General features: G+C 37.9%; 1 protein-coding gene across 2 annotated transcripts in view; it reads left to right on the plus strand.

Annotated features, from left to right (window-relative positions):
* alk (ALK receptor tyrosine kinase) overlaps window positions 1-19,931 on the plus strand; it is a 335,775-nt gene that overhangs the window by 134,996 nt on the left and 180,848 nt on the right. The window contains exons 2-3 of one of the 2 annotated variants that reach the window (XM_067478980.1): window positions 4,353-4,463; window positions 19,462-19,626. In XM_067478980.1, coding sequence (XP_067335081.1) covers window positions 4,353-4,463; window positions 19,462-19,626 — 276 coding nt within the window. The remainder of the gene's footprint in view (window positions 1-4,352; window positions 4,464-19,461; window positions 19,627-19,931) is intronic. The other variant, XM_067478981.1, reaches the window with a different exon arrangement.

Here is a 19,931-nt window from a genome sequence, read left to right on the forward strand (position 1 = left end):
GCGGATCCTCCATTAGGGTCAGCGTTCACATTAAAAACATATTCATGTCAATAAACATTGAAAAATGTTTAGTCCTAAATAAGGATCTTCCACATTGTAATCAGGCAGATATGGGAAAATAGGGTGTCTTAGTCAGTGGAAAAAATATGAATGTCTTGCATTGCAAGTGGTGTGCTTAAAGTTTTAACTGGTGGTCCCAGAATTCTTAGTAAGGAGCACCAGTGCTACCAGTGAAAAGAGTTAGTCTGGAGCCCAGTATTCCAACTAGCCATTGTGCAGACATCCCAGAATCCTTCTAATTTCAATAAAGACCTGACAATATGCTACGTGTAGCTGGGCCAGCACTCGCTTACCTGTACCTTTACTCTGCTTCCCCTTTTCATGGGTAATTGGCTTCATTTATGGATCACTGCACTATCCAGAAACAAAGCCCATAAGCACCACATTTATCATGTATAGTACTGTCCCCTCAAAAGCAGTTGTTCTTCTCCTGCCTTGTAAGTTGTTCTGTGTCTCTCCTCTTTGCTTTAATGCGACATGTTGCAGCCCCATGAAATGATCATTTTTAATCCCACTAAAAGAAAACACTTGAGTGATTGAGAGTCAAAAGAAGAGGAATGAACAGGACTGAGAGAGATGTATGTGCATACATTGTCATGTTTAAGTGACAGGTTGAGTTAGGCATCATTGATTAATCCACTGGGCATTTGAAGGATTTCAGAGAGTGAGGGAGACAGAATTAGACTGTTCATTGAGCTGAATTAATGTCCTCCTGTAGTGGGGAATTTTACATGGAGGATTGGCTGTATGCAATGAAGAATATGTGTATATTATGCTAATATTTTTGTGGTCAACACTGTTGCTAAAAATTGTTTGTGAATCCATTTGAAATGACATTATAGCTAGGATTTTAATCGATAAAGACAAACCAAAATCATAAATCAGTTAAACCTACAGGAGCCCAAATAGTTGAGAGTTATATGGACATGTTATCTGTAGGGAGTATAAAAAAGTTAAAGTTATTTAAGGTATTATTAAAATTATTTAAACATACACCTGTCCTAATTTACTTAATTTTCATCAAAATTGCCATTGATTCACTCATCTGCCAAATATATTGTTGCTGTTTCTGAAAAATTCCCAAGCAGAAGTCCATAGTAATGAAAAAGAATGGGCACCTGTTGATCATGAGCAGCGTTACACTGTCCACCACGGCATTAACACAACTTTAACGTGGCAGAAAGCTAAGCAAGGTAACCTAGATGTTATCTTTCCCAAGTGGATCCTTTAGTGCTCTCTGGGGCCTTGTGAAGTATTTCCAGGTCAACCAAGATAGAGTAGGGTATTTAGTGCCTATGGCATTTATTGTCTGCCATGGTGTCTCCTCCCAATTGGTCAGGTTTAATATAGTATCACCAGGAGAGAACAGAAGAATCACCTTAACCGGTTCTTTTTTAGTGCACAATTGTCTTTTCTCTGTGATCTCCTTGCCTGCTTTATAAGGCTGAGCTGCTAACAAATGTTCAACTCGACTTTTCATTCTATGAGTGAGGTTTGAAACATACATTGACTGTCAAATGAAAGGCTTTGTGTGCCGTCTCCATTTTACAATACAACAGCACCTGCACCACTGGTGCTGAAGTTCCAGTCCATCTCCAAAACCAAGAGAGAGAAAGTAAGTTTTGAAAGTACCTCACCAGGGTAGCAATGGCACTGTATACCTGCCTCAGACCTTCTTGACTGGTTAATTGAGTACAGAGCAAAAACATCCAATATCCGCTTACAACAGTCAGCCAGCCAGTCACTTCCTCTCAGTGGATGATCACTTTGTTTTAATGCCTTTCAGCCAACCAGCAGCTACAGCTACCAGGCAGGCTACGAGGTGTTCAGCTCCATCAGCAGACTGCCAGCCCATGTTGTCAGCTCTTCCAACATGGTCAACAAGATGGAAAAATAAAGGGATTCCAACAGAATAAATGGATGTCCACCTTTTTTAAGCAGCAAGCCTCATCCAGGCCCTGGCCAGCTGCTTCATTCAGTTAGCAAATCATCAGGAGTATTTCCCCTAGAGTATTTAGTCAGATTTCTATCTAGTCAGACCTCTATCCTGCCAACACTAGAATAAAATGGAAAAACAAATTTTTGAAAGGAAAATGAACTAATCATTAGTACAACCAATGTTCTTATGTTTCAGTTGTACAATAGTTTATTTTTGTAATTGAATTTTACATGTTGAGTCTGTAATAGATCACTTATTTCAATTTGCTATTTGAATACAGCCTTTTTTTTTTAAATAACTGCAACACAACTGCAGATGAGTTTTTAGATGTGCTCCACAACAAAAAAACACTGATGGGATTGTGCTTGACCCCTCTTCCATCTTGTGAACATGTCACTTTATTCTTAGCTTATTCATTAGGCTTACAAAGACTTGAGCTGTCGTTGTTATTTTTAGAGATGTCATTTCATGTCATAGTTTTAGTTGGAAAAGCAGGTAGCCATCCCTTTTGTAAAGGTTAATGGATTTATTTTTATTAAATGATGGCTATTCACATTTTTCCTATCTGCTGATTGAACTGAAGCATGACTGTCAGCCTTACAGACATAAGGCACAAAGACATCAATAGCTATTTTTTTTCGCTCTTTTGATGTAGCCTGTAAGCTTGGAGATGCCACAATGGATCATTTGGTCTTCATGTTGATTTGGCCAGGTTAGTATGACAGATGCCCTTCCTGATGCAGCCCTCCACAATTTTACCAGGGATGGGACTGGCCCCCCCCCCCAGTTTCTTAGGCACTGACGTTTAAATTTGCACTGGCTTTCGCAGCTTAAATGGCTAGGATTAGGCAGTTTGGAGGTTTAGTCAGTGCATTTACATCCAATTAAGTAACCAGGTTACAGTCTGCTTCCTTGGAAAAACCGATTTCTTCCAGAGAATGCCAATTTGTTGTCCGTGTATAAACGTAACCAGGTTTCTAAATCAGCTTTCTTCAACAACGCAATGTACATACCAAAAGGCTGCAGATGGAGCAGTGAAAGTCTGAATGAAAGGAGAGATCATTAACAGGGTGATGCTGCCTCATTTTTAAATCAAAGTCCTCACAAAGTCTGAGTCTTTTTGTCACTGATTTTGCACTGTGTGTTATCGACAGTGTCTTTCTGCTCTCTTTTCCCTTCTCCACGCTAATAGTTTCTAGGATTTCTCTTAACAAATGGTTAGACAACATCCTATGCACTAATCTGGAAAGATATATACTGTATATCTGTCCTATGTTGCATTTACATCTCATGAAATGGAGGCATTTCTACTCAATTCTTCTCACTCTTATGTTCCTAGATGTTTTCTCTTTGACTTAGATTTTTGCTTGCTTCTGATTCTGACATGTATTAAATGTATTATCTTATCAGGTATATTATACATGATAAGGGCCCTTACAAATCATCATCTGAAAATCATGTTCCTATCATCTGCTATGTATGCCAGTGCAAATTGGAATGGAAAAAAAAAACGTGTCAAAAAAAAAAGGTTCATTTGAAACTACTGCAGTATTTATGGATTTAAGGGAGTCTCCTTTCTGTTTTGGTCTGTGACTGTCCATGGACTAAGGGCAAAGTGAAAGTTAGCAGAAGTTAGCAGTTGTGTGTGTGTGTGTGTGTGTGAGTGTAAGATGACTTTTTGAGAAGATGTGGATTCAAGAAGTACAAACAGAAATTTGTTGGATTTTTATTTTTTCACAGTTGCAGACTTCTGTTTTAAATACTAAATCAGACATATATGTCCTCAGATAATTATACAGCTTAGCGCTAAGCAATATTCAATAATACTTGTGTGGCCCGCTAGACTATCTTTAAGGGTGACTGGAGTGCATTGTATCACTGTCAAAATCTTTAAAGGTATCAATCTGCAGCACTGGTACTGTCGATGCAATTTAGAAGTGCTGAATTTGATAGATTTTTTGGGGGGATATTTTGAGCAATATGATGAAATACCACATCATTTTTCAACATTATTACAGGAATTCCCTTAAGCTGGACTATTACTGTGTTGCTCACCATTTAGATCACAGAGGATACTGTTACACAGTAAAGCTTTCAATGGGGAAGGGTTTGCATTATGACTGGTTTTAAGCGGCAAGTTTACATAAAATTTACAGTTTGTTATAAGGGAAGTGGAGCAATGAGTAAGGTAGACTACCATATACACGGTACTCAAACAGCTAGTCCAAACAAACCCAGCAGGAGCAATCATTATGTAGTTACATACCCAAACATTTTAATCATGTTTATTTGCTTCTTTTAACTTAAGCTCTATATGCTCTGAAACCAAAATGTGGCTTTGTTGTTTTTCCAGGTGAACCACTGCCCCGCAAGACTGCAACTGGCATTCCTAAAGGATACTGGAGCTTCTCCTGGGTAGCTGAGGACGTCCTGAGGTTTCCTCAGGATTCCATGCACATGTCAGGTGAGTTAAACGCTGTCAGCTCCGTTCAGCCAGATGGACAAGTCCAGGCAACTCTGTCCTACAAAGATTATTTGCTTCCAATTGTCCATGGCGGCTGCCATCAGCTCTTGATCAGTAGCTATCAACAGCTCTGTCTCGACTGCCCTCTACCCTCAGCCCTGCCATTGTCCCAGAATTGAGTTTCTTTTTGATCAGACGATTTACGACCCATTCAGGCACTCGGAGCACATCTTAAACCTACAGCATTGTGTATAGACTTTGTGTTTGTCTAATGTTTAATGTGTGTGCTGAAGTGGCTGATCACTGTCTTTAAAAGTACATAAGAAAGTTATATTATAAAATATAGCAGGAATGAAATCAAAAATGTAATTGAATGCTGCGTTAAAGCAAAAAAAGTTATAGTTGTATAAAGGTATTCAAGTGTAACCCGTTAAATACTGTATGGTGTAAGCCATGGTTTATCCTGGCTCAAAAGTTGGTTAACATTCTGACCCTGTGCTTACATGTACATGTGTGTGAATCATGCCTTAGACAATGTAACTACATGTATAATGTTCACATGTTTACAAACTGCATTTAATAGAATAGAAGAATTCTATTAAAGAATATAAGAAAAAAGAATATAAGAAAAAAAGAAAGTATATCAATTCATAATCACATTGCCATACCTTTTGGACCTTTAAATGAAAAAGTTGCAATATGTAAAGTCAACAGCATGATAGTTTTACCAAGTTTTTAGTCCAGGTCTCGTTAAACTTCCCTTCACAATATCAGGTAGATGAACCTAACAGAAAGACATTTGATGGAAGTCATTTTACACACTGCATCATGCTTCAGTGATTATATAACACACATAAGTAGGTTGACAAGAGAGAACGTTTTGAGTGGCAGCCTAATTGTTGGTCACGACCTGCAGTTGTAAGCTAATAGTGAGATCAGATTGAATATCTTAAAGAAATGTTTGTTCTGGAAATGCTCAGAATGCACACTGAGAATAATTATGTATTGTTTAAGCATAGCAGCAGAAGATTATCAAAAGCTAATTAAGCATGTGTTTACACTTTAACAACTTGCTGACTTTGGTGCCCCTTATTTTTCAACAACTCCTTCCTCCACATATCGAAGCTACTGGTTCAGCTAATCAGTTAAAAAAACTATAAGTTAATCGAATTGATTTATTAAAACCATAGGACTAAAACTTGATGATGGTTTCACTAGCAAAGTAACTCTACTCTCCAGAATTTTCTCAATGTTTGCTCACATATAGAACTATGAACACAGGTGAAGCTGATGAACATCCCCAGCAACACTTTTCACAAAGGGACCCACAAGAGTATGTTAGAGCTGGCAAACAATTTGATGGAGGTATAGTATAGTGTGCATGTTGGTTAAACACATACATCGTTTATAGATTACACAGCGGCTAAAGCACAAAGACAAGGACGTCTTTGCGGATGATTAGATTTATGAGATACTTTTATGTCCACAATGTAGCATTACAACCGCTTACACTATTGGATTTATTAATGCACATACATTCATGGAGTCATTGTTATTTTAAAAGAACAATGTTCAGGATTAATTGCCTTTTTAGGTAGATCCTGGATAATGTCATGGAAATTATCAGAATACTTAATCTGATGTGCATTATATACAGTAAGTCCAAGAGCCACAATTATGCAATAGAGCTCTGGGAGATTTTGTCACGTAGTCCCTGTATTCATCGGTCAAATAACAGTGAGCCCCAATTTGTGTGTGTCATGTATTATTAGCAGTATCTTTATTTACAAAGAATTTTTTCTCTTGCTTTGGCTTTATTTAGGCATATTTTGCGAGCAGGAATATAGCAGGTACGTTTTTGCATTATTTTCTATAAGCTTAAAATGTCTGAATGACACATCAGAAGCAAGGTCTTAGTGCACCTTTTCTATCTAATGATAATGAGGAGGAGTGGGAGAGGGGTTAGCACAGCTTTGGTCAGCTTTTGTGACACAACAGCAACAATGGCTTCAAAGGCCAAATTAGACAATCATCAGTGCACATACTTTTTTTTTTTTATTTACAGTAAACAATGTTGAAAGATGAACAGATATGTAGATCTCCGTACTGTAGCCTCAGGAGTCTTGTTCAATATACAACAATAACCAGCAATAACTCATTATGTATATAGAAGGTAATAGATCTTCACTCACTCTACTGGTGTAGAAAATCCAGTAGGGGCAAAAGCTGGCACAGCTGAGTGAAATCTGACAGTAGAAGAAATCAAGTCAAAGTTGTAAAAAAAAAAAAGGGCTCCGATTCAAATTTTACAGTGCAGGGTATGAGAGTCCCTGTACGACCAGAGGTAAGAGCATTCACGTCACATCAGATGCTCAAAGCCTAATCACATAACTCGGAGGTGACAGTTCCAGTTTTTTTTCCTTATCTTTTGTTGCCCTCTTTCCACCTCTTGGAGGGTGGGAGGTCATTCTGAAAATCCCACCAGCACCAAACTGTCACCCAACTGTTTATGAAACATATCCTTGTCAGTGACTCTTGGAGACCTTGATTCCATTGCCAGTGGCTGTGATGCCTGCAGGGGAAAAGGTTGATCCAATATCTATCTGACACCAACTACAGTTATTTCTAATCAGTCAATCAGTCAATCCATTATGTTGACAGCCAACTAAAATGTTTTAACATTTTAATCTATAGCAGCTTGATCTCTTATCTCTAAGTATGTTGACACACCAGACTGTGAGTTTTGTAAATTGATTAGTGAACCAAGTGAGATATGGCTGGAACAGGAATGCTGACATCTGGACAGTAAATGTCTGACTAATAAAGCTTAAAATGAATATTGGCACAGTTAATAGAAACACATTGTATAGTTTATTCCACAAAATAGTTGTATTTGTTTGTATTTCCATATCAACAGACTATTGACATTTGCAAACAATATTGTCCAAAAGCTGCTGTACTTGCTTCAAAAAGACTGCTGGAGATTCCTGATTCAGAACTACAGTTTGATTTTGAAATAATTGGCATAATATGAACTGGGAGATTCAGAAACTGATTTAGGACCCGCTGGTCATTTTACTAGAGAAGAGGTCTCACTCTGGTTTTAGGGTTTTGGATTACAGAGACACTTGGTCCTGTTCTCCAGCGATGTGCAAAAAGCAAAAACAACATCAGAGAGTTAAAAGAGTAGATTAAGGGAAAAGAGTCCTTTAGCTAAATGATCACATATGTCATATGTATATTGTATGTGGGAAAACAATGTTTATGTAAATTGTTTCATTAGCTGAGATAAAGCCCTCCAGATAGAGAAAAGTTTTGAAGGGGCTTGGAGCTTTTGCCTTTTGCTACACACAATGCAGGAAAGCTTATAAGAACACTGAGAAAAGGGTTTAGGATAGGATGGGTCACAACAGCATGATATGCTGAACAGGGCTGCAGTCATAGATCTCAGCTGTCCCCGCAGCATCTGCTGCCCACTGGCATGCTTTACCTCCCAAAAGCCAACACAGACCAACTGGACACATGCCACCAGCTGCCCCCATACTCACCCTCACTCACTCCTGTCTCCCTGCTTCCATTAGCAGTGTTTAGCTGCAGGGACTACAGAGCAAGCCAACTTCCTCATTTGCATTTTAGTGCTGGGAAGCTGACACACTGACAGAAAGGGCAGTAACATCAGGGCCTTCTGACCTGAACCCTCTTTTGCCTCCCATCTACAGTGTCATCTTTCCTTGGGGACTGGCAGCAGGGCAGTTCATTGCCATATTTTACACCATCTTTCTCACTCGAGATCTATTCTCCTCATCGAGATAGATTGTCCTGGTTCAGCTGTGGCTGCCAGCTGTAACACACGCTCTCAGATGGATGCTATCCACTTGAGGAGTTGCTGCACTCTACAATAGAACATCTGCCTCACTCAGCTGGTAGTGTGTTCTTGTGTAATGAGACACAGCAGTGGAATAAAACACATTTGCAAAGGCGGAGGGGTATAAAATGTGGAGTGGTGGTGCAGGTGCTTAAATATGGCATTCTCCTGGAGTCACATCATTCAGCCCTTTCAACCCCAAACCATTTGTGCAGCTTTTTCATGTTCTTGAGGATAGCTTGAAATAAAGCTCCAACAAACTGGCTGCTGTGTGAAAACTAAAGCTCGGCACACATTTAAGGACTGTACAGCTCGTTATAAATGCGACTTGGGCGTGATGACCGGACAAGTTCAGTGCCAGTCTGACCTACACTAGTCTGTGCTGACAGACAAAGATTCTAGTCTTTAGTATTAAGACGCAGTCGCTACAAGTAATTCTCAAAAAGATTTTTTAAAAACATGTTTAATATTTACGACTGGTATTGGTGACCAGTGACATCACAGCTGGGGCAGACCTACAGTAACTACAGCTCTACCTGAAATCAGTTTTGTTTTCAAAAGTTATCTTTTCTTTAACCCTTGTATGCTTTATAGTCCGCATTGTTTTTTCTTTTCATCCATGATGTTGTTGCTTTTTTTTGTCTTGTTTTTTACATGCACAAATTCTCAAGTTAAAAGTCAAATGTTCATGTTCATGTTTTGGCACAAGAACACGCAAGAATATTTCGGCTCCTGCAGGATTTGGGTCTATCTCCAGGACTTGCCGGCCAATCTTTAAATGTGTTGCCCACATTTTACTCAGTCACCAGGTGTTTGCCAGTTCCAGACCTTCGTAGATAAGAAATCTGCAAAAGTTTGTAGAAACAGTTTTAATGTGTGAACTGTCCAGTTTTTGAAAGACTTTGCAAATCTTCAGCTGTACCAAAAGTGAATAGAGAAGATTTGTTGTTGGTTTTAACATCTGTATGGTAAGCATGCTGAACAATTAATTTAGAAAATGAATAATGTTATCATTTAATATTTTATTGTTTGTGTTCGCAAAAGGTTAGTGCTTGCTGTCCCTCAAATGGCAGTGCCAGCTGTATTCTGGAATAAGGTCATTAATGTAAGTGTTATTTTCTTGAAGAAACCTGCACTGAGCTTAGTCAGTCAACAAGCTAAAGCAATGGCAGCCACAGCAGCTGAAGACGATGCCAGGGAAAGATTGCTGTGATACCTTAGTAATTTGAAAATGGCAGACAATCCCCTTCTTCACCTCTTACTTGTCTTTGTGCTAATGTGCTTCACATTCGGAAAGTAGCACCATGTCTATATTGAAGTAGCATTAATCATTTTAGCAGGTGCTATGGTGCTCTGTGTGTTTGTTGGTGATTTCTAGGGACAGAACAGAGTGTAGATCAACCGCAGTGCAATTTCTTTGTGAAAGCATTACATTTTGTTTTTGTTGCACAGTTGCTCATGGTTGTTTTCTTTACAGCATTTGCAGTAGGAAAGAGGATTTTCTAGTGGTGATTTTCTTTTAATATTGCTGTTATAGCCCCGATTTTTGGGGAAAAGCATAAAGTTTTAATGAATAATATGTTTTGTGAATTTATGTAGACAGGAAAAAAAAATTGGCCTCTACTTTAGTTCTGCTAGTCCTGAATCCTGAATCCTTATCCTGAAATCTCAGTTTGTGAGGGTTGTTGCCTAGGCTCTGTATTCAAGGCTTACTAGTTACTCTCATGCAGGCTTTTCTTGATTTTTGAAAAGGGAGCATGTGTTTGTGTACATCTTGGAGAGCATTTCTGATTTGCTGTGCTTTTGTAAAACTATTTTCTTCACCTTGAGCAGTATCGTCTTATGCTCCTCAATCTACCAGGGTATTCTGTTTTCGTTTTTTCTTTTAATATACCCTTTGATATCTGCTAGACTTCTGCTTATTTAGCCTTATTATTATATTATTGCTTGGTCATGTTTTACATTTTTGACAGCTCTACCTCAGTCTTGTACTGTGGTCACTATGTATTGCCTTTTAAAAACACTGAATTATGAGTACTCATATTTGAAAAATAAGCTGAAACTTGTAACTTTAATTCATTAACTATGATGACAGATTTAATTGAATGAGATTTGAAATGGGTGTTCTTCACAGGGCCCGAATAGCGAAAAAGTAATTGCTGTCTGGGCTGTACAGTACAGTTTAATTACTGCAGTATTAACTGCTCAGCATCTCACACTCTTCAGACACAAAGGTGCCATTAATATCATGACCTCAGTCTCACACTCACTGTTAGAGTGGACATTATGTCAGGTAGAGCCTTTTTAAATGTGTCAAGATTAAAAATGCCAAAAACTAGAAAGTAATTAAATAATTGAAACTACTTTGTTTGGATTGAAACTCAGATGCACAGTTTTTACGGGGAACAAAAGAATAACTATAAAAAAATATAAAACATCCACGATTTATAGTAAAATGTGAGACAAGCTCCTGTGCTTGAGTTCTGGGGTAGCAGCAGATTGCTGTGTAAAGCTACATATGCTTTTTTCTTGCTCTGTCTTTCTCCCCCCCAAATAAATAAATAAATAAATAAATAAACTAATTATATAAGTATATAATAATTGTAAATGTGACTGTGCATTGACAAAATTGAAAAAGTGTTTTGAAAGGACAGTAATAAAGCAATTTAACAGAATTTGCTGAGAGAGTCGTTTCCATTACTTACAGTGAATTAGGGTTGTTACTATCTTGAACGGTTAGAAACAAACTACAAACTCAATTGTGTTATTAAATCTGAGCATACTATAAGGCAAAAGGCTTTTTATGATTTTGTTTTTGTTTTTAAGCACCTTCAAGGCCTTAGAGTTCTGTTGTAAAAAAGATTCTTTTTAACCATGCCAGTGTGATGCCTTTGTAGTTTTGAAGAGTGGATGGTAAGTATAAGGTGAAAGAGCAAGTTCACAAGAATTGGAAACTTGGCAGTTAAGCTAAAATACGCTTATGAGCCAACCACCCCATCTACCTTACACTTCTCCTCTTCCCCACTGTAAATAAACTGATTACATTTGATCAAGTTCAGAGCCATCCTTTATCTCAAACTGGGGCAGTGAGAACAAATGTAATTGTTTTGAAAGCAAGGAACAAAGCAGATTGATATTAACACACCAACTGGATCGAATTTCTGTTTGATGGTTTTATATAATGTCTTTAGGACAGTTCTCTCGCTCTCACTCGTCACTCATCTTATCATCTACACATATTTGATGGGACAGCTCTAGCTCTCTTGAGAGAAAATGGGTTTAAATAAGGTACAGAGGCCATAAAAGTACTAATGGATAAATAAGCTCAGCCAGACACGGTCTCATTGCAATCAGGGCATAAACATATTCATCATCTTGGTTACAGCTTTTCATGGGAAATGTTGGCAGCATTGTTTTTGACACATACACAAAGACACATACATTGTTAGATGTGATTTACTTCATGTCAGAAGGTCATTTAAAAAAAAACATGTAATCATATAGTTGTGCATTACTAGGAATCAGCCACAACATGAATAGCACCTGGTGGCTTTAATGTTGTGGTGGTTAGGGGTCAGCAAAGAAATAATGTAATGCTGGCCATAGTGAACCATTTTAAGAAAATATATTGCGTCACAGCTTGCGGTGTATAAAGTTGTGTAGCTGCAGTTAACCGCAACATTCAAACTGCCAGTTGGCATTAATGTTGTGGCTGCTGTAAAGACAATTAAAAATAGCCACAGCTGTCTTGCATCTCAGTGACCTTCACTGGTGTAGTACAGCAGACAGCTCAATCTCTGCCCTGTTCGATGAATGAGGTCACGTTCATGGTATTATAGCTCATTAACTGATCACACAGTCTTGGTAACTCGAATCCCTATGTCTAGAACTGCTCTGCCTATTTACTAACGGATCAAATTTACCAGATTTTACAATTAATTAATTCCCTTTAAAGCACCAAAGTCCATTTCTTGTATGGGCAACTCCATTTACAGCCCTTGTTTACAGTGATCTACCATTTATGCCATGATCAGGGCTTCAGTGTTAATGACCTAAGTAGCATTTACAAGAGGAGCTGCTGAAGTTACAAGCACCTACATGAATTATCCATTGAATTACACTGATCATCCACAACATTAATACATCCTGGTAGTATTAATATAAAAATATGTTTTTATTAACATATAATAAACTAATAAACGCTGACGTGCCATTAGGAGTAAAGATTTGACATTAGGCTGGTGGCAGATTAAAATGAAAATGCACAGGAAGCAATTACTTTTACACTAATTTACAATCTTCAAACTGCAGATTTTGTGGAAACATTATGCTTTATGGCTTCGTGCCATCATATCAAAAGATTCAGTGACCACCATCTCTGGGGAATTAAAATTTATAGGTTGCCTTTAATTATCATCAAAGCCCATCACGCTGAGAACTCATTGGAGCTGAGTAGGATCAGCATTTGACAGATTCTACAATAATAATGTGATCCTAATCAATATTGTTCTTTAGAAGCATTTATATTATATTGGATTACGGTGCTGAAGAAATTGCATTCAGATGAGATGACATAAATTAACGGCGTATAGGGAAGAAATTTGAAATAATTTTTGAGTGACTGCACATGTCAGCTCCTCTGATTGAGCTTAATTCACTCATCGAGTAAGCTTAAGTATTAGATTAGATATTGTCGAAGTAAAGAAGTGCAAGTACTTTAAAAAACAAGTGACACTATGTTATTTCTGTAATGACAGTTTGAATAAATCACTGTTTTATTTCATAATTTTGTTTTTTCTGAAAATAATTATGTAACAAATATATGTAAATTGCTAGAGGATACCAATACGTTATTAGTACTTTAGCAGTTACAGAAATTTAAATAAAACATAATGTTTAAAATGCATTTCATTAGAACTCAAAACACAACTTTGCTTACGAACAATCTGGAATAATGTTACAGTATGCAATGAGCTTTGTTTAATAAAAAAATATATATATTCTTTGATGTGGTCTTAGTCCTTCCTTCAAGCTCTGGGAGCTTGGGGGTCCTGCACAGTATCTTAGCTGTTCCTAGGACTGCACACTTTGGACAGAGATTTCAGATCTTGTTCCTGGAATCTGCTGGAGCCACTCTCCTAGTTTGGGGGTCACAGCACCCAGTGGTCCTATTACCACAGGTACCACTTGTGCCTTCACCTTCCACATTTTTTCTAACTCCTCTTTCAGCACTTGGTATTTCCTTGCTTGGCGTTTCTTCCTCCTGATGTTGCTATAGCTTGGGGTTGTTACATCTAATACTGCAGCATTGTTCTTCTGTTTGTCCACAGCTACTATGTCAGGTTGGTTGACCATTACCAGTTTGTCAGTCTGTATCTGGAAGTGTCACAGGATCTTAGCTCTTTCATTCCCCTCCACCTTGGAGGTGTTTCCCATTGTGACTACAGAGGATTCAGTACACTTTGCCAGCCACTTGGTTAATGTGTTCCATGTATGCCCCACCTGCTAGCATCTTGCACCCTGCTGTTATGTGCTGGATTTTCACGGGCAACTTTGCACAGCCTGCACCTCGAGTCCTGCCTGGTTTGGTAGAACCCAGCCTCTATTGATCTAGTGTTTAGAGCCTGCTCTTGTGCTGTTAGGATTGGTGCCTCTGTGCATATTACCAGTCCAGCAACTGGTAATATTTTTGCCACTTTCTGACAGTGGTACATACCATGGAGAAGTTTGTCTTTCCATGAAGATTCCTGCATCCCTTGCTACTCTGGTTTCTGATGCCTGAGCTATTCACTAAGCACTTCATCACATTGGGCCATCTTCCTGATGATCCTTCCTTCCGCTTAGTGTACAGTCTCAGGATGCTGGATTTGAGGTGAAACCATCTATGCATTGTAAGGAGCTTCCTTGTCTTGATGGCAGTAGCCTCTGTCTCCTTTTTTGGCCAGCTTACTATGCTAGTGGGGTACCTGATGATGACTGGGAGGGCGTAGGTGTTAAACACCTGTATGCACACAGCTATTGCTTTAGCACATTTATAGCAGTTAGAGATTAGGCAAAATTAGCGTACAGTCAGGTTCATAAATATTGGAACAACGATCCGTTGTTTTTTTTTCATATTTGGTTTCTACACACCACAATGACTTTGAAATGAAACTCCAAGATGTGAGCAAAGTCAGGTCTTTCAACTTTAATTCAAGGGGTTTGACAAAAGCATGACACTAACCGTTTAGGAGTTACAGCCTTTTCTCTCTCTCTCTCTCACACACACGCACACACGCACACACACACATTTTTGGAGGCTTATAATAATGGAACAAACTAACACAATTACAAATAGAAGGACTGCATTTAACACTTGGATGAAAACCTTGGACGTGACCAAATTCTCCCTCAAGATGCTTTGCCCGTCCTTGCTGCCGCTGCCTTCATCTGCTGCTTTTTTTGGCTCTTTTGCTCCCAGTCTTGTCTTCAGTAAGTGAAAAGCATGCTCTGTCGGTGTGAAATCAGGTGGCCGATCATCAAAGCTGAAAGTCCTGACATTGCTCAAAGTGTTTCATTTCAAATTTATAATAATTACTTGTCATTGTTCCAATTTTTGCAAACCTGACTGCACATGTGGTCATTACAGCCAAAGCTGACATTACTGTTTCACATTTAAGCTTGTTTTTATGGGCGTTTAACAAAAACTACTTATTGATTACGACTGAATAATTAATTATTGGCTTTTTTGATCACCAAATTGTATTTGCATGTATTAATCTATATCCCTGTTGTGCATTTTATAACAATGGAGAAACTGCCTCAGAAGCGCTGCAACTATTACTTCACATCTGTTAATCTTACTCAATTTACTTTTCATGTGCAAAAAAAATGCAAAGAATAGCATCCCTACTCAGTCACTCACACTCGAGAGCTCTGCACAGGGAAGGCAACAGGTCATTATAACAGAACCCACGTTAGCAAAAAAGCAATGGTGTTTTTGTGTCGTGTTTTAGCATTTATATTTTCAGTCCTACTTTATCCCACTGTAGTGATTTTAAACACGCAAATCTTTAAGTATATCAAGACTGAGAAATTGGTATTTTCAGAAGGGTTCTTAAGGCCACAAGTAGGCATTTCTATAATAGAAAAAAATATTAGGCACCTCATTCAGTTTTAAACAGTGTTTCCAGTAATTACTTTGTGCTTGGGGACAGATCAAATATTAAAACACACTTTTTACTGGAAGAATGTTTGTCATGACCTGCTCCTAATTAACAGTGCTTTGCCAAAAACATTAGGGGGCAATGAAGCATAGCTTTTGGCAGACAAACAAGAGGGATATAACTCAAACCGTGTGGGGAAAATATTTTTATGATACCTGACATTTGTCTAAATGGCTCTTCTAGTTGCATTGATTGAACTGTGCAATGGTGTAATCAAAAGGTAAATGAACCTGTGCTCAGCAATTTCAAAATAGGATATGATTACATATTCAGAGAATATTGTTGTTTTGAAAGAAACCAAAGATGTGAATGAAGGAACAATAAAAGCCATGTCCTTGGTCATTTGGCAAGTGATCCGTTCTTAGGCACTGTGCACATACAGAGGGTGGGCGAAATTGGATGACAGAGCCAGATCTTGCTTACCGCAGTTGAATCATATCTCTCATCCCCATTTGGCAGCAAACAGAAGTGCTTAGCTCGTCATTGTGCCAAGTGTGTTTCTGCATGCATGAATACTGTTATGATGTCTGAGCAGGAAAATGTGAAGAGACAGTTCTGAAACTGATGTGTGTTAGTTTCAGTATGTGTAAAGTCTGAAAATGTATATATGCAACCAGCTACATATTTAAATAATTCTCAAACATGTCCACATGCAGGTATAAAACTGTATTTTTTGGATTATTATATGATTTGTCATTGCTATCCATATCCCAAAAAGAAAAAAACAGGTGAATGGGAATTCGCTTTTACTGCAACTTTGAACTTTCTCCACATCTCATTAGTCCTCAAGGTCTTTCATGACACTGAATCAATGACAGGAATCAATGTTTTTTTGCCAAATGACAGCTTTTAAGGATAAAAAACATTATTGCCACTGGTACTAAGTGTTTAGGAATGACTGCTACTATGGTTTCTCTAAAGGTGGCTGCCTCCTTAAGTTTTCCTAATGCAGACTTGATGCCACCTCATTAGGAAAAAGTCCTTTTAAGAAATCAGTCCAACATCTCAAATAACTGATGAGTTCGTCCAACTGTGTTTGAAGTCTCATGATATTAGATAGCAGGATATTTGTTAATCCAAGGAGTTGTTTAATAGTACAATATTGGTGGAAAAGAGAATTGGACAGAAACTTTACTAGACACGTGTATTTTGCTCATGAAACTCTGAGAACAATTTTATATGTTCATCACAAGCACAACAAAGTGAAATGGTAAGGAGGTAGAACAGTTGTCCATTCAATCCTTGGGTTGTCGGTTTGATTCCTGGCTGCTTCTGTCCCATGTCAAGTTACAGAGGGATTCCCGGTAAGTGTAGGCCAGCTGAATAGCAGCTCCCACATCTGAGTGCGAGGGGATTTGATTGTGACTGTGAATAGGTAAACGAGAAGCAGCGTAATTCACTTTAAGTACCGGTAAGGTAGAAACGGTCAATATAAGTGCAGCCTAATTATCATTTACAGATCAGAATGCTCTAGGTCCATATACCTTTTGAACAATGTATGTGACAAAAGAGCAAACAGCCATCTAGACTTAAAGTTCTCTTTTCAGTGTAGGGGCAATTTTGCTGCTATTTACAATGTTGCCTCCTTGCCAGTATATTTATAGTCAATGCTCTTTATTGTGCTGCTCTGTTAACAGTCAGCACTTCATATTGAACTATCAATTTTGGTTTGTGACACTGCTTACAACTAAAAAAAAATGTTTTTCCAGAGAAACTCAGCATAGTTTCCAGATAGTTTTAACATGCTGTCCACTGACTGTGACTGACTGGCTTACAGACTTTAGTTTGGCTATTTACATTTTCCTTACACAGAAGGCCAGCCAAATCATGACTGCTGCAGACTTGAAAAATGCTTGCATCATTAGTTAGCATAATATAATATGCTGCAGGATTGAGAGACCCTGGTACATGCACTCGGGTCTATTGGAAAGTAAGCTATCCAATGAAATACAGCCCAGGGTTTACAGGCTGAACTTAAAAATAGATTAAAAATAAAACTTTTATGAACAGAAGAAGGAAGTGCTGATATTATGACACTATCCAAAAACATGCTAAAGTGTTACATTTTCTCAACTATGGTGCCCAGCTACTATACTGTATTATCCAAGAAATGGCTGTTGGCTGATCAGGTTAATGCAAACTAATAATGTTGTGTAATTATTGCAACTAATTATGGGTTGACTAAAGTTCTTACAATAAAAAAGGCAAACAGTAAACTTTTCTTTTTACAAAATATTGTCCATTTTAAAGGGGTTGAGGGTGTTATGAGCAATAAACCTAAAGACCCAAGCAGCATCTCTCAATTTGAATGAATTTACTCAATTACACTTCTAAATATTTCCAAATTTCTACTTGCTTTCTGATGCTTTAGTTTAGGTAGTAAAAGTTTTTAAACTTCCCTCTGACTTCCCTTTTTATGAAAGTATTTCTCTAATTCTAGCTGAAGAACTCCTCATCTGGAAAGGCAGTTTGACCATGATTACAAACTCCATAGTGTTAGCAACAAGACAACATAATCTGAAAGGAAGGTTTCTCCAAGTGATGTCATCTGGAGGCATTTTTCTGCTAAAAGTAGAGAGTTAGTTAGATATAGGGAAGTTTAATGGCATTTATGTACATGTCCTACCTAAACTACAAGAGGATAAATAGAAAGGCCAGCCTTTGTTCATTCATAAAAAGCCTAGTTTTTATGAACGAATTCACAATTTGTCATTTATGTGCTGCAACACAATTTATTGTCATTATACTGCTGTTACTGTATGTAGCATTTGCTTCACTCTGTGACGTTTCTGTTGAAAAAAATTATTGTACCGTGTTGACATGCAAAGATACAAAGACTGGGGTGAACAGTCAAAGACTAAACCCGGGAGTCTACTACTAATAACTAATATTTAAGTGATTATCATGTTAAGGTTATCCTCAGGCTATGTGAATATGTTGAATGATTTAAAATGTAAGTTCACCATTGTCTTGGTTTTGACCACTTCATTGTGTTTTCTCAGAAAACCAAATGTGTGGAAGAAACTGATATCCTGTAAGAGTACTTCCTCTTCCCTATAACCTTGCGTGAGAAGTGATTTCAATGTGACTAAGCCCTCTCAAACAGTTATTTACCAAACCATAGGGATCAGCCTACATGAGGTCTGTCCACAGGGAGGGAATGACAGATGGAGACAGAGATACAGACCAAGAGAGGATAAGGGAGAGGAGAGCGGACCCTTTTCATTATTTTCTTCCTAAGCAAATTTTTGGGTATATTATTTGTTTATATTACAGCAGCGATACCTTAAATCAGAAAACATATAGCCCTATGCTTGACAGTAGCAATTTTTAGATAAACACTACATACATACTGCTCTTTGTGAAAATGTGTTCACTGTGCACCAAAGGTGGTGCTGTGGTTTAAATTGTTCTTTTTAACTGCACACTGTCAACACGGAATGACACAAAATGACGCAGTGCAACCAAAAATATAGAACTGTTAAACTTAAAGACAGAAAATATCTGACTGGGTTCTTCCCATAGCAATATTAGGTACCACTGTTTGAAAGATGCAGTCTATTTAGGCTATAGACAACATCTCCTTGTTTGTTGATATTGTAAACCTAAATTCTGCTCACAGTGTAGTCAACGTGCAGTACATGTAATTATACAGCACTATCAATTGCTAATCGGAGTAAACAAGGTGTTTTGATATTGCGTGCTTTACTAATACTGGGAAACAAATATTTTGCTGGTTCCGTCAGTAGATAAACAAGATTTTTTTTATAGTGGACTTGCAGACTTACTTTATTTTGAATGTCTTATTAATTATGGCCACTTGAACCCCTTTGAGATTATTATTGAATCCTTTCTCTAATGTTCATTTTTATGCTTGTCTTTGTATTAATATAAGCAGTGTCCCAAATTTCAATGTATTCTATTTCAGATCACCCATGCCCCGGCAACAGCAAAACATGTGACCCGCACCTGGATGGAATTCCCGAGTTTACATGGAGCATAGTGGCTGCTGGTGACCTGCGGCAGGAAAGGAACGAGAACATTGAAAAGAAAGACGGAAGTCCCCAGGGCTCGGAGGAAGGTAAGAATGAAGGTATCACGTCCTCTCATTGTAGGGGAATTACATTTTTCAACAAACTTTCTCAGTCTGTTGCTTATCATGCAATGGTATCTGTTCATGTTGAATTTTATAGAATGCATCCTTTATTATTTTGTAAAATTTACTTTTACTGGTTTTCCATTCCTGTGCATTATGGGATGTCACTCTGTATTTACTTGGTTAAAGTATATCAAGGAAAAACCTTTATTTTTACCACTAAACGGGTACTAGAACTTTCTCACCTTGCTTTTAAATTTCAAATGATAGTACCAACACAGTAAAGGACCTCAGAACATTTG

This window comes from Channa argus, chromosome 16 (assembly GCF_033026475.1).
Source record: "Channa argus isolate prfri chromosome 16, Channa argus male v1.0, whole genome shotgun sequence".
Classification (NCBI taxonomy): domain Eukaryota; kingdom Metazoa; phylum Chordata; class Actinopteri; order Anabantiformes; family Channidae; genus Channa; species Channa argus.